The 16,501-nt window shown below is 24.9% G+C and overlaps 1 protein-coding gene across 2 annotated transcripts; it reads right to left on the bottom strand.

Annotated features, from left to right (window-relative positions):
• Positions 1–534: 534 nt before the first annotated feature.
• LOC137810499 ((-)-germacrene D synthase-like) lies at positions 535–13,285 on the bottom strand. Of its 2 annotated transcripts, none has more exons than XM_068611818.1 (7): positions 13,107–13,279; positions 12,618–12,900; positions 11,660–12,035; positions 11,329–11,550; positions 10,562–10,700; positions 9,965–10,210; positions 535–837 (listed from the first exon to the last, which is right to left on the bottom strand). In XM_068611818.1, the coding sequence occupies exons 1-7, from the start codon at positions 13,227–13,229 to the stop codon at positions 535–537; spliced, it is 1,692 nt and encodes a 563-aa protein (XP_068467919.1). In that variant the 5' UTR covers positions 13,230–13,279. The 2 variants fall into 2 exon arrangements, with proteins under 2 accessions (XP_068467919.1, XP_068467931.1); XM_068611830.1 differs by lacking the exon at positions 535–837 and adding an exon at positions 8,748–9,124 and having other exon boundaries at positions 13,107–13,285.
• Positions 13,286–16,501: the final 3,216 nt, after the last annotated feature.

The raw sequence follows: 16,501 nt of genomic DNA, 5'->3' as shown, positions 1-16,501 counted from the left end.
AAAGTTCACCAAAAACACATATTTTCCACATCAAAAAAATTGCATATATATGATGTGTCCCATATGTACCTAATTGCATAGTCTATGTGCATAATAATATCATTTTGTGTCTCACATCATCACCACTTAACGTCATTCATATCAATTTAATAAAATTGATTAAATTACTTAATTTTTAAAAAGACTTTTTTTTAAAAAAAATCACTAGACTTTTTGACTCTATAAATATAGAGATAAAATATATAATTAACCCTTTTCACATTGAAGACACGTTTCCTCCATTAGTAATGTGTGTTTTTATGAAATAATTTTGATTAATTATTTTTTATGTATCCATCAAAACAGATTGTTTTATGTTTAAATAGTAATGATAGGATCTATTTTACTTACCAAAACAAAATATTCAGATTATTTATTTTTTATTGATATTTTTAAAAAATGATAATTATTTAGCTCACGATAAATCATGAGGTAATATTATAGAAATTGAAGAAATAGATCAACAATGCATACATGTATAAAAGAAATAAGCGTTCAGCTTATTTGCATGGGCACCTTATGAACTAGTAAAGTATTGATATAATCCTTAAATATTCCTCCTGAATGTGTATAACTATCTTGTTCTTTGTAAAGTACGTCCATCATTCGTGCAAGGTTGACAACACGCATGAGAAACTTCATTGGTACTTGAGTAGGATTAAGGCATTCTTCATTAATGTCCTTCCAACCACTCTCCACTAACTTATGCAGTTCTTCAATGGCATTTTTCCTTGAGCTATTATATTGCTTCATATAGCAATCAAGGCTTGAGACAACGTGTCCTCTTTCATGTTCAAACTACATAAATATCATACAAATAACTAAATCCAAAGAAATTCTGACTTAAATAGGATTTTGACTTTTGAAAAATCATTAAAAAATATTAGATAAAAACTAATTTTAAAATTAATAAATAATTAATTTTAAGATTAAACAAATTAGATATTATTTTAAAAATTAAAAATTATTAACTTATTAATAAATAGTTTTTAAATTGATATTTAATTATTTACGTAATTAGTAGTTAAAATCTTGATAGTTAATCTTGTTGTGTATTAAGTATTGATGTCTATGTGGTAACTGAGATCTCCGAGCTTCACTGATGATCTAAGTCACATAGATTAAGATATCAGGTGGTGAGAAGCTGATGGGGGAGTTTATGCACACCGTGACATATGAGATGCACGGCTTGGGTTGTATTGAACTTACCCTGATCCTTTATGTTGGATTCGCTGGTAATCTTTGGATTAGGTGTTAGTCTCTGGTAGGACTTACTTAATACGGGTCTTCTGGAAGATGTTGTTTGTTGAATATTCTGGATGTGTAGATCCATGTGAGATCTATGTGATTGATTTATGTTGGAATTTGAAGAAGATTGAATAATTGAGAAATTGGCCATGTAATTTGATTTTCTATTTTAATTTAATTTTGTATATTATAAAATTTTATTTTCACTAGCTTACCCTTACTTTTTGTGTTGTGTTTAAACTGCGATAATTGTACTATGTACACGAGCAGATGACCATACAGGTGCAAGAAAGCCTTAGAGTTATGGATATGTAAATATTTGTATTTCTATAAATCTTAATCATGTATTAGGAATGATTTGAAAAACTCCAAGTTTGTATAGAAATACGTAGAACTTGTATTGTAATAGTAATGTTATTTTTTGGGGTGTTACACTTCTAATCATTGAAAATTATTTATGAGAAAATAAAAAATTACTCGAGATTTCAAATGAAAAAAATGTTATGACCAAATATAAGGAATCTAATATGCAATTTTATTTAGTTTGATATTTCCTATTGAAAAAACAAATTTTAAAAGTAACAATTTAAAAAATAAAATTAACCATACATCATTTTTAGCATACTTCACGAAGTTTTCTTTTCCTTGATTTCTCAACTCCTGCTCTGTTTCTTCAAAGATATCCAAAAGTGCCTTATAACATAATTTCATATATTCCGGTAGATCATTAGAAAGTTAATTTTATTTAAAAAATAAAATTAAAAAATATTAATATATTATTACAAGAAAATTATTAAATAAAAATGAATTTATAAAAAAATAATTCATTATTATATTAACTACACTATATATTATTTTAAAGAAAAAATATTAATATTTTAAATAATTGTTAATTATTAATAAAACTTATAACTAATTTTTTAATTAATATTTAATTATTTATTACAATTTTAACTACCAACTATTTTATATTATAAAGTTGATAATTAAAATTTTAATAATTAATTAGATACTAATTAAAAACTTATTTATTAACACTATAAATTATTTTAGATATTAGTAATATTTTTAGTTTTTATAATAATATTTAATTTAGTCAATATAATAATTAATTATTATTATTTTTTAAAATTAATTTTTATTTAATAATTTTTTTTAATGTATATGGATATTTTTACCTTTCTATTGCATCGGTGAAAATCTCTATCTCATCAATGGTTCATAGGCATCATACACATCATCAATGATGGATGTTATGGCTATTACTTTCATCAGTATTCTTCTAGCAAGAAAATATTGAATAGATTGAAATTAGAGATCGGAATCTATTTTTTAAAATATTGTTATTAAAAATATTATAAAAATTGTTGCAGTAATTTAAAACGAAAAATTAAATATACAGAAGAATTTTTTAACATTTAAGAATGTTAATAAATAAATTTATGAAGGTGTACATAGTAATTACATTTTTTAACTTTGAAGCTATTAATAAATAAATTTTTTGATTTAAATTTACAAAATAGATTATTTTTTTGAATTATTATTTTTACAGAATGTAAATATAAATTTTTAATGTTATTTTTAATATCATTTTATCTTAATTTTTAAATTACAAACAAATGAATATGTGTTTATCTCTTTTCGAATCAAATATAATAACTTTATATTATATATTTTATTATATATTTTTTAGAACTATTTAATATTAATATTGATATTATTTTCTAAATAAGCATTTACTTTTTATAATATATTTATTTTGTTTATGATAATAATGGAAATTCTTATTAATAATAATTTTGTATATAAATATATATATAACATAATTTTAAAATTATCTAAATAAATTAACTTAATTAACAAAATTAATTTAAATTAATAAAATGAAAAATAATAAAATTATATTTAAATATAAAAAATTATTTATTTATTTCTTTGAATTTTAATTATTTTTTATTTTATTTATAATTAAAACTTTAATTTATTTTAATTAAATATAATGTGCACAAATTAATTATCATTTATTTCTTCTTCTTTTATATACAAGGGTAAATTTATAATCTTACAATTTACACAATTAAAAATAATTCAAAATATCCTTACAATCATCACATCACTCACATATTTTAATAAATTTTCCTCAGACATCCACTCTAACATACCTAAATCCAAACACCTTCAACTTTCTTCACAAATCTTCACATTTCCACTCTCCTACACCCTCAAATTTCCATTCCCCCACACCCTCTAATCCAAACAAAGCAGTAGATATAAGAAAGATAATTAAGCCTTTTTGACATTGGAGACATATTTCCTCCATTGATAATGTGTGTTTTAATGAAATAATTTTGATTAATTTTTTTATGTATTCATCAAAACAAATTGTTTTATGTTTAAATAGTGATGATAACTTGGCAAATTTTGGATTTATTCATAGAGAATCTTTTCATTAGTATAATAGGCTTTCATCTAGTTTGTTCTTAGAATTCTTTATGAATAAGTATAGTCTACTTATGTATTGTTTTTGTTAATATATGAGTTTTGGTTTAGTCTCCCCATAATTTTGTATTTTTTTTAATAATATTTTTTTTCATGTGATGACAAATGATTGTTGTTACTTGAAGTGTTAGCTTAACTGACATCTCAAATTGCATAATGATACCTAAAAGCTTTTATTAAAAATAAAACAAATTTAAACAAGTATGAATTTTTCACGTTTCCATATTTCTCTCACATTAACTATAAAAGTATACTTATTTTGAGGAAGAAAACTTTTATATTTACACCTCTTATTGGTTTAGACTATTTTCACCCTACTAAATATTATTTTGTATTTTTTACTTAATTTTATATTTTATATATTTTTCAATTCTACGAACCATTAGTCATAAAAGATATTAAAAAATTATTTCAGATGTTGACAATTAACGAATAAATTAATATTTAAGAATTTTATTTATGAATATCTATAAATTTAGTGCAATTTTATAATATATCTAAACCTTTTATTGATCTCCACTATTTTACCGTAAATATTTTTTCCCATTTTTCATTAACTTTTAACTCCATATTTATGTCTATTTTAATTCTACCAAGTGAACCATGAGTCATGAAACTTAATAAAAATTAACGTGATATAATTTATAATCTATTCATATTTGAAAATAATTTTTTTTTCTTATCAACAATTTGAAAATAAGGTTGACACGAAACTGTTGATAATTAAAGAAAGAAATTAGAAATTAAGAATTTTATCTTCAAATATCTATAACTTTAATGTAATATACGACACCTTTTGATCGTCTCCACTATTTTGGTAGGAAACACATGTTTTTTGCATGGATTTATAGTGTATGATGAAAAAGTACATGTGAAATGCAGACAAATATATACATCAAAGACTTGGACTCCTTTATTTGTCTAATGTCCCTTATAACAATATCATTCACTAGCCCACAAATAAATGAAGTGGTGGCTCCTAATTTGGGTCCCAGAGACCCTAATATTTTACATTTTCATTTGACAACCAATAATATTATTATATTATTTTAAAATTTTATTTATTTTTAACTTTATAAGATAAATACAATATTTTATTATTAAAATAAATTGTAAAATAAAAGTGAGAGAAAAAGAACGAGTGCAATAAATTTTATTTTTTATTGTCATCCATGCACATATAAGATATAAGTTCATGATATCATTTTATTTTGTTGAATAACTTTCTATAAGAAATTATTTTATTTTATTAAATTTTAAAATTAGTAAATAATTTTTTTTAGCTAATTAATATAATTAATTAATTAGATATTAATTTATAAATTAATTTATAAATTTATAAACTACTTTAAATATCAATAATATTTTAATTTATAAAATAATATTTAATTTAATTAATATAATATCTATTATTTTTTATTTTTAAAATTAATTTTTATTTAACAACTTTTTAATAATGACTATTAAAAAATACTTAAATTGTTCTAATACTCGTGGTTGTGAAGTTTACTTACAAGTCATAACTCATTTTCTATGCTAAATATGGATATGAGAATTCAGAGAAACAACTTCTTCATCATTGATGATGAGAAAACAACACATTTTTAAACTAATAAATTGCCCTACATAGAATTCTTTTTATTAAAATTAAGTAAAATAAATTAAATAATAAATTTTAAGGATAGATCAATCCTTATATGCAGGTTTAAAATTCAAATTTAAAATTCTTTTGTAACGTACATACCTACCAACTTAAAATGAGTTTAAACCCTCCAGAACAGAAATAAGCAACCAACTCCAGTACAAATATCATACATAATTCTTATTCTTATCATCTACCTTGCAAAATTCACAAATTTTTAAATAGCTATTGTACTAGGAGGATCGAGAGGTCATACCAAGAACACCATATATAAAAGAGACATAAAATAAACACTGTAGTAAGGTCCAAGTTAATAAATGTCCAAATTAATGGGTGTGCATAAGTAATAAAGAGGTGCAGAAAGAAAGGCCCAAACAAGGTATAAGCCCAACAAGAAAACCCTATAAATAGAGGATCAACCCAAGAAGCAAGGTAGAGTGAATTTTATTTGATAAATATAAAACTATTTCTAACTTTGACATCGGAGCGCCTTGCAGGTACACACTCATTCATGAGGAGAGAAGCGAAAGCCCAACCTGGAGAGAAGTCGAAAGTCCAACAATCGAAAGATCAATGGAAGAAGTCTATTGTCAACTTGTTTGAGTGTTCTCGGTCCTTCTTGTAAGAACAACTATTATATTAAAATATTAATTGTATTTATTTCATATAATAATCCGTTATTTCATATAATAATCCGTATGAAGTAACAACTTTAAAAACTAAATACCTTTTCATGAACTTGTATAATTTGATCGACTTCTTTTCCCACATATTTCCCAAGTTCTTGTTTTCTTTTTTTCTTCATTTTGTTTTCTTATGTTGTTTCGGTTTATTTGAAAATATAATGTGAATTGTTTAGTATTTATATGATGGTCATTAGTGCAAAAATGACTTATTTTGATATTACATTTAAGACATTTTAACGGTTAGATGCGGACTTTCAAAATTTGGTAAATTAAATTTCTTTAAGATGACAACTATTTGGTAAAATTGTCTTCTTACAACAAAGTGCGGTGTAAGAAGGTAGCTTAGAGGTAAAGTCTCCCTATCAATACTAAATTTTTAATAAGAATTTAATTATTTTGAAAATTTAAAATTATTACTAATTAGTACAAATACTTTTCAGACCACTTTCTTTCATATTCCCACTCCCAACCCTCTCTTCCATAATTCAAAGAACACTTCTTGGTAGGCCTAGTTTATTAATTAAAAAGATGAAGCACAAAACAACAATGTCTTTATAAGTCAATAAGTCAAACTAACTGAAGTTTTTAACTTGATTGATGATGGCTATTAAAATTGTAACAGCGTGCTTTTTTTAAAAGCAACAGAAACATTCTTCTTCACACCACAGTACCATTTTTCTTCTTTTTCTCTCTCTCTCTCCAATTCTCTTCTCTCTCTCTCTTAATTTCTCTCCCAAACTTCATCTATTTTAGAATCTGATCATACCACGCTGTAGCAGAGGAGTTAAGGAACATTTCTACCCGATCAGATTTTCAAATAGAGTAAGTTCATTTTTACTCTAAATATCCTTTGTTCTCCATTTTCCTTAGGATTTAGTCATCAATCTTGGTGGGGTCAGTTGAAAAGTTTAATCCTCTCAACTTATTCTATTATATACTGAATTTTTGTTCTGTTTGGATAATTTGCATTAGGCCTGTAAATCTTGAAGCTTATCCAAACGGTGGGGAATAAAATTCTAAAAGTTGCTTGGAAAGCAAGCAATTGAGGTAAGGGAAGCTAAATTTAATTTTTAATAGCACCCTAGGATAGAAGATCTGAATGCGGAAGGGACGTGGTCCCAATATTCAATTTTTCTTGCAGGGATGTTGTGTGTTTATATATATTGGGTTGTTTGTTTATATATTATTTAAATTTGTGGAAATATTCGGTTTTGATGATTTAGTATTAAAGTGTTATTTTTTTTATGTCAAATAGACTTTTGAATATTTTGGATCACTTTTTGAATTATATTGTATGACGAAATGGTATGGAATTGAATTCATACATTTGGGATAATGTATGAACTGATGTTCGTTGTGTATTAAATATTGATGTCGGGATAATGTATGGACTGATGTTTGTTGTGTATTAAGTATTGATGCCTATGTGGTAACAGAGATCTCCGAGCTTCACTGATGATCTAAGTCACATAGACTAAGATATCAGGTGGTGAGAAGCTGATGGGAGAGTTCATGCACACCGTGACATATGAGATGCACGGCTTGGGTTGTATTGAACTTACCCTGATCCTTTCTGTTGGATTCGCTGGTAATCTTTGGATCAGGTGTTAGTCTCTGGTAGGACTTACTTAATACGGGTCTTCCGGAAGACGTTGTTTGTTGAATATTCTGGATGTGTAAATCCATGTGAGATCTATGTGATTGTTTATTGTTGAGATTTGAAGAAAATTGAATAATTTGATAAATTCATCATGTAATTTGGTTTTCTCTTTGGATTTAAGTGTGTATATTATAAAATTCTATTTTTAGTCGCTTACCCTTGCTTTTCTTGCTGTGTTTGAACTGCGATGACTGTACTATGTACACGAGCAGATGACCATACAGGTGCAGGAGAACCTTAGAGGTTACAGAGTTTTATTTTGAGCTGTGGATATGTAAATATTTGTATTTCTATAAATCCTAATCATGTATTAGGAATATTTTGAAAAACTGTAAGCTTGTATAGAATTATGTAGAACCGGTATTGTAATAGTTATATGTAAATTATGGGGTGTTACAAAAATAAAACTTTTGGGTTGAAGATAAGGGAGTTGAGGATTAGGAAGCAAACTTTGAAAAATCTAACCTTTCATAAAATACTGTAAAATGTAGATGCAATCATTTTTTGCCTTCAACTCTTAATCTTATTTTCCAAAAACACAGATTTTTCACATTAGAAAATTGCATATACGTGATGTGTACCTAACCGCATAGTTTATGTGTGCATAATAATAATGTTATTTTGTTTCACATCATTGTCAATTAACATTGTTAATGTTAATTTAACAAATTACTTATTTTTTTCAAAAAATTAAGAAAAAATTAAATTTTTTAAAACTATTAAAACAAATTGACTTTTCACTCTTAATGTAAAAAAAAGTAATTAACCATTTTTTACGTTCGAGACACGTTTCCTCTCGTGTGTTTTTGTGAAATAATTTTGATTAATTATATTTTTTTTATGTATCCATCAAAACAAATTGTTTTATGTTTAAATAGTGATGATAAGATCTATTTTGCTCACCAAAACAAAACATTCAGATTATTTATTTTTAATTGATATTTTTTTGAAAAGATAATTATTAAGCTAAAGATAAATCATGAGGTAGTATTATAGAAATTAAAGAAATAGATGAACAATACATACATGTATAAAAGAAATAAGCGTTCAGCTTATTTATATGGGCACCTTATGAACTAGTAAAGTATTGATATAATCCTTCAATATTCCTCCTGAATGTGTATAACTATCTTGTTCTTTGTAAAGTACGTCCATCATTCGTGCAAGGTTGACAACACGCATGAGAAACTTCATTGGTACTTGAGTAGGATTAAGGCATTCTTCATTAATGTCCTTCCAACCACTCTCCACTAACTTATGCAGTTCTTCAATGGCATTTTCCCTTGAGCTATTATATTGCTTCATATAGCAATCAAGACTTGAGACAACGTGCCCTCTTTCATGTTCATACTACATAAATATCACACAAATAACTAAATCCAAAGAAATTCTGACTTAAATAGGATTTTGATTTTTGAAAAATCATTAAAAAAATATTAGACAAAAATTAATTTTAAAAATAATAAATAATTAATTTTAAGATTGAATAAATTAGATATTATTTTAAAAATTAAAAATTATTAACTTATTAATAAATAGTTTTTAAATTAATATTTAATTATTTACGTAATTAGTAGTTAAAATCTTGATAGTTAATTAGATACAAATTCATAAAAATTATTTTACATACCAATCATTTTTTTTAAATTAATATCTAATTTAATTAATATAATAATTAATTAATTTTTATTTTAAAAATTAATTTTTATTTAATGAATTTTTTAATAAATTCTGTAATAAAATTTTCTTCACTTTTCCGTTCCTAATAATTTCTTTTCTCAACTATAATCTAAATCACTTTGTTTCATTATTTAAAATGCTGTATCAACTTTTTTTCAAGACCAAAAATAAAATAATTTTTAGAGGAAAAAAGTATATTTTTTTTTTCATCAAAGACTGTAAACAGAGTCTGATTATTGATCTGGGACGAAAACATATTTAATAAAAGAATATTATTTAATCTTGTTCTCTACCTTTGAAAAATTAGAGGAATTATTGAATCTATAGGGTGAATTAAAGGTTTTCCATCCATGTTGAAAACAAAATGTGTTTGTGTTCCATACATATATAACCTAGTAGCATTGAGCATATGAATAAGAACAATCTTACTACTTCTTTTAAACATACTTTTTATGATTAGTGAATTAATCCTCATAATGAAAAAAATGGAAAAGGGTATCTAATATATACCTCACTTCCAGCAATGTCATCCATGATTCTGCAAATAGTTGAAGCAGCTACAATAATTTTTGGGTCACTGGTTGCCCATATGAGGAACTCCTCTGCAGTATCTTCCATACCCAAGAAAGATACAGTTGTCAACATAGCAAAACCACATGAGATAGTTGCAACTTCCATGTACTCCTCTGCTGTTGGTGTGTGGTTCTGATGAAACCATCGTGACTCAGTACGGTAGGCTTGGACCAATCGTTTCACCTATAATTAAAAAGAAAAATTATTATTTTTAAAAGTATATATATAATAAAAAGTAAATTTATAATTAGATAATGTAAAAAATATGAAAATAATAATATTAAAACACGTTATATGGATGTAAGAAAAAAATGGGTTGTCAAATTATGTATAAATTAAAAATACAAATATATAATAAGTCCTTTTCTCTGTTATTTTTGTCGGTGACAATAAATTTTTCTACCTTATCAGGGATCATAGGTGACCCATTGAAAATGTGTGTGCTCTATATATAGGAATGTGTTCTATGCAAAATCAAGAATGGATTTTAAATTGTTTTAAAAGTAATAATTTAAAAAAAAAAAATAACCATACTTCATTTTTAGCATACTTCACGAAGTTTTCTTTTCCTTGATTTCTCAACTCCTGCTCTGTTTCTTCAAAGATATCCAAAAGTGCCTTATAACATAATTTCATATATTCCGGTAGATCAACCAATGAGGAGATATCCCACCTGCTAATCATTAGAAAGTTTACTTTAATTTTGTTTAAAGAATAATATTAAGAAATACGTATATAAAAAAGTTATTAAATAAAAATTACTTTAAAAAGTAAAAATAATTAACTATTATATTAACTAAATTAAATATTATTTCACAAATTAAAAAAATATTAATATCTAAAATTATTATTTATTATTAATAAAATTTATAAACTAAATTTTAAATTGATATCTAATTAGTTACTAGGTTTCCTCTATTCATAAAACTTTGATAACTAATTAGATATCAATTTAAAAACTATTTATTAATAATAGAAATTATTTTATATATTAATAATATTTAGTTTCTACAATAATATTTAATTTAGTTAATTATTTATCAAAATTTTACTATTTCAAATTATAAAATTAATAATTAAAATTTTAGCAGCTAATTAAATATCAATTTAAAAAATTTTTGTTAACAGTATAAATTATTTTAAATATTAATAATATTTTTAATCTTTATAATAATATCTAATTTAGTTTTTAATGTTTATAATAATATATAATTTAATTAATATAATGATAAATTATTTTTATTTTTTTAAAATTAATTTTTATTTAGTATTTTTGTTATATTGTATAAGAATTTTTTTACCTTTCTATTGCATTGGTGAAAATCTCTATCTCGTCAATGGTTGCATAGGCATCATACACATCATCAATGATGGATGATATGGCTATTACTTTCATCAGTATTCTTCTAGCAAGAAAATATTGTGGTTCATAATAGACACCAACAATCCAAAAGCAACCTTCCACAATCCTATCTCGTGCAAAAGGAAAATTTGTGGAGACATTCAAATCTTTAACCCACCACCTGAAAAAAAAAATCCCAAATTAATTTCTCAAAGAAGTCTTAAACTTGGATTTATTTATTTATTTTTCATTAATGATAATAAAATGTTACTTTTGTAGGAAAATATTACTTGGTCACATTGCTGACTTCTTTTTGATAGAGCTTCTGTAACATATTAAAATCTAGTTTTGCAAAGGTTAACAAACGTTCATCATGTGAAGGATCTTCTTGGTAGAATGATATATAATATCTTGATTCTAACCTAGGCATTCCCCTGCGAAGTGATTGTCCTAAGCTATGGTGCACTAACCCAAAAAGAAAAGGACTTAATTTGGTGGTTAATGACTCAGTTAACTGAGTGAGAGTAAAACTGTATGCTTCTTGTAGTATCTCTTCTTCATGGAAGCTTAATTGGGCTGCTTCATACAGGCTTAACATTCCTTGTATATCATTCAGAATACTTTCCTTGAAGTTTCCTTCTTGGTCCTTGAATTTGTAGAATACATCTGTATTTTAAGTAAATAATAACATGTTAAATTTCAAGATACATATTTAAATATATGATCACTATACTTAGATGCTATACATCTGTTTTTTTTGAATAAATTTCTTTATAAGCATGTTTATAAGAAGAAAAGAAAAAACTATAAATATGATAGATATTTATTTTCTTTTTTTATTATACATCAAATTAACAATAAATACATAGATAAATACTTATTTATTTATTTTTATAGTTTTTCAAATTATGATAGATAATTTTACTCTCCTTCTTATAGTTTTCTATTTTAAGAATGTAAATATGCACCACCATAGTAGTATGTTTCAAATCAACTTAATTTTGATGAAGTGATTTTTGTTTAGGTTTTGCAATAAAAAAATCTAAATCTAAATTTAATAAAATTTTACAAATTGGTTTGGACTTTTCTTTCCTCTAAACTTGACTACATGACATTTGTAGAACACAATTGTAGGTTTAGGTTTTCTTAAATACTTTATTTTATTTTTTGTTGATAACAAGAAACAATGATATAATAAAAAATGTAAACACAGATGAGGAATTAAAGAAGAACATGACAAGATCATACCTGATGAAATACGATATCCTTGTTGTCTAAGCAAGCGAAAGAGCAAAGCGAGATGATGAAGATCATCATCATAACTTACTATATTTTTCTCCTTTGTTGAAATCTCATAGATTTGATGCAATGCTTCATCAATTTCATGTTCAAAATGATAAGAAACACCCAAACGCTGGACTGAGTTGATGAAGTTTAATTTGAAAAGGAAATTGTTATCAGCAGGAGAGACGATCATCTTCCTCACATATTCTTTCAACAGTGGAACTTGTTTGATGTCGCTATCATCTTCCTGCATGTGATTATGAAAACTCTAACATAAGAAACGTTTTATTCATGTGGACAGAAGTAAATAATAAGTTAGGATGCAAACAGTTTAACACCATATATACATAAAGTTAATCAACTATTTTAATGAATGTATTTCTTTTATGAACTCTGATGTGAATATAATTACCATGAAATACTACAATTAATTGATAAATTTAGTAGACTTACATGGAAACTAGAATCATAGGAAAGGAAATAATCACCCCAAATGGAAGGATGAAAGTTTGCAGTGTGTCTGGGTTTGGCATCCTGTGGGAAAACAGGAAGTGATGATGAGGATAGTCTAGACATGCTTGGTTTTCTATGGCTTTAAATTGAAGGGAGATAGGATGAATTTTGCTTTGAATATTCAAGAACCCAAACTCCTTTAATTTATAGGAGAACAGAGAAGATGTAAGAGTCACTAACCAAGAATGTAGACCTAAATATAAGAATGACAACATGGTCATCTCATTTGAGGTGGATTCACATTGTGAACTTATCAATCCGAATTGGTTCAATGCACCTAATCTATCAACCTAATGGGTTATAGGCAGACTAACCCACCTTTTTTATTTTTTACACTTTTAAAGATATATCTCATACTTTTGGAAAAAAATTTGTGATATCCATATTTTATATAAAACTTTATTTATATTAATTTATTTATAAATCATTTGATTTGATTTATTAAAGTATTTTTTATATTTATTTTATTTTGCTGGGTATTAAATTATCTTTCCTAATTTATTTAATTTTATTATTTTTTTCTTATACTTTTATTGTCTAAATTGAAATTAATTATTATAATTAATTTTTTTTTTAAAATTAAAAAATTTAAAAGTATCTCATATTATTATTTTTAACCCGGACAATTGACAGACCAACGGAGGGTCCATTTGGCAAAAGAACCGAATAAATCACTCCATTATTAAGTTTATTGAGGGTTTTATTTACGTTTCATATTTTGAATTTCGGAACTGTAATCTTTTTTTATTGATTTTCTAATTAATCTGATTTCATACTTTTAAGTTTAAGGATTTTGAACCTTTTATTAATAGAAGAATAAAATGAAATGAAATAAATAAACAATAAAACAAAATGATAATTAAGCGATTTTTTTGTTTTTTTTTAGAATTACTTTCAGTATTTTTTTTAACAGAACTGTTTATTTATAATATACTACTTTCATCTCACAATTATTTCAATTTTAATCACCTCAATAAAAGTGACACCTAATTAGTTTTTACTTATTTGATTTAATTTTTTTATGTTCATTTTCTTTTATTTGATAGATTGTTTTATGTAATGATAAATAATTTTTAAATTTTCTAGTGTGAACCTAATTGATATATTAGATTTTATAATAATATTTAATATAAATTTTATAAAAAAATAAAACTGCTTCATAAAGTAGTATATATTAATATTTTAATATATATATATATATATTTTATTTTTTCTTGCGAGTATGAAAACAATTTCAATTACAGTGATTGTGTGATAAATGAAATAAGATTTTATAACTTTAGTTTATAACTTAAGATTTTATAACAGGAATATAAAAATATATTTACACGTATTAAGGAGAAAAAGAAATATATTACTTTGAAATCATTTTATAATTTTAATAATAAATTCATAGGATATTATTAGTTTGAGAAAAGATTTGGAGAAAAAATGCAATGAAAATGCCAGTTAATATAGATTATTTTAAAATATATTAAACTGCAATTACTTTCTGAAGAAATGAAGTACAATGCAATGAGATTTTGAGGATAAGAATCCACGGAAAAGAAGACACAAACAAAGGGCACGTGATCATCTCAATTCTTACAGATCACTTTAAATTTGTTTTTGAAAGTTATTTGTTTCATTTTTCATCAAACTAATAATTTGAATCCTAAGATATTCTCTTTATAAACGTGTGATCTACGTATCAATGTTTTCCCTTTTTCTTGTTTCTTTCCTTTCATTAGTAGGTAAATATATTATTATGGTTAGTTTTGTTGGTGATTAATTTTTTTATTAAAAAAATTAGAATACGAGATTTTATTCAAATAATCGAAACTTGGGTTTTTTAAAATAAAAATATTTCGCGGTGCATGTCATTAAGAATACGAGTAACTTATCTCAATTAAAAAAAAAAAATTCTTATTTGTTTCCTATTAATCATTATTTAATAATATATCCTTCTCACTTTTAGTTTTGGTATATAACAATCTTTTACAACATATTTATTATAATGAATGCAGTCCAACTGGATAAATTAAAAAACGAATAACAATCTAGTTTCACCTATCTTTAAAAATAAATCATAATTATTTACCCAAATACTTATCCTACAATGAAAAAATTTATTAAATTACAATTGTATTGGATATAGCACTTGGGACTCGTAGTCGGTGGTTGGATCTCAGTACATGGCGCAGGCAGGTCAGCTCGGTTGTTGGACCAGTAAAATCCGTTTTGGTATGATTGAAGTAATCTTTTATACGTAAATATAAAGCTATTAATAAAGGGTATTTATAGATCTAGGGGTATGCTTAGTACATGTGGGGTATAGGTCAAGTAAATGTTTTCTTTTAACCTAAGCTTGTGTGTTATAGGGCACATAGTGGTTAGGTTGCATGTATAACGAAAAAATAACGTTGCAGCATGAGTAGGGTGCCCCCATGTAAGCAGAAAGTACCTTTGATTTTGGCGCATGAGTTGGTGTCCTGGTGGTTATTTTGTTATTATTCTATGCACTCCTTGGAGACGATATTTTGTTCTGTTGTAGCACCTTGAGAGAAGGCGACCCCGAACAAAATGTGTTTCACCTTGAGATTAGATTCTCATGAACGAAGAGGGGCTTGAGACCCCAAGTTAAGATACGTTGTTTATAAGAATGAAACTAAATACTTCTTGATTTTTAATAAGTCATTTACTGGCTTGCAATCAATAGGTAGGGCCCCCTCTATTTCAATGGAGCTACGTTCCAGAGCGACCAAAGATAAAACAGATTCTCAAAGAGACAAACGGAGCTAAAGATTGTCATCAGAGTCAACAGGCGAGCAAGTCAACCGACAAGCACAACAATTAATTTTTAAATATCAAAATAATTAATCACTATATTGACTAAAATAAATATTTTTTTATAAATTAAAAAAATTATTGGTATCTAAAATAATTTCTATTATTAATAAAAATTTATAAAGTAGTTTTTTTGGTATTTAACCATTAACTATCAAAGTTTTAGTTATTAACTATTTTATATTCTACATTAGTCTTCTATATTAGTCTTTTAGAGACTAATTTAGAATCTAAAATATTAATAGTTAAAACTTTGATAACTAATTTAAATATTATTTTATAAACTTTTATTAATAATAGAAATTACTTTAAACACTAATAATTATTTAGTTTCTAAAATATAATATTTAATTTAATCAATATATTGTCCAATTCAAATTTAATAAAAAAAATTAGTGTTGTACTGGTTTAAGGGTCAATGAGTTATTTTTTTCTAATTAAAATTAAAATTTATCTATATACAAAAATATTATACATTATTATTTAAAAATTTAATATTCAAGAATAAG

Source organism: Phaseolus vulgaris, chromosome 11 (genome assembly GCF_000499845.2).
Source record: "Phaseolus vulgaris cultivar G19833 chromosome 11, P. vulgaris v2.0, whole genome shotgun sequence".
NCBI lineage: Eukaryota > Viridiplantae > Streptophyta > Magnoliopsida > Fabales > Fabaceae > Phaseolus > Phaseolus vulgaris.
This window is presented reverse-complemented; position numbering and strand designations above follow the sequence as displayed.

Coding starts and splice junctions, on each gene's coding strand:
- LOC137810499 (XM_068611818.1), bottom strand. CDS start 13,229: ATGTCTAGACTATCCTCATCATCACTTCCTGTTTTCCCACAGGATGCC. Junction 12,036..12,617: donor AGGATATCGTATTTCATCAG/GTATGATCTTGT, acceptor CTTAAAATACAG/ATGTATTCTACAAATTCAAG. Junction 10,211..10,561: donor TGAAGTATGCTAAAAATGAA/GTATGGTTATTT, acceptor TTTTAATTATAG/GTGAAACGATTGGTCCAAGC.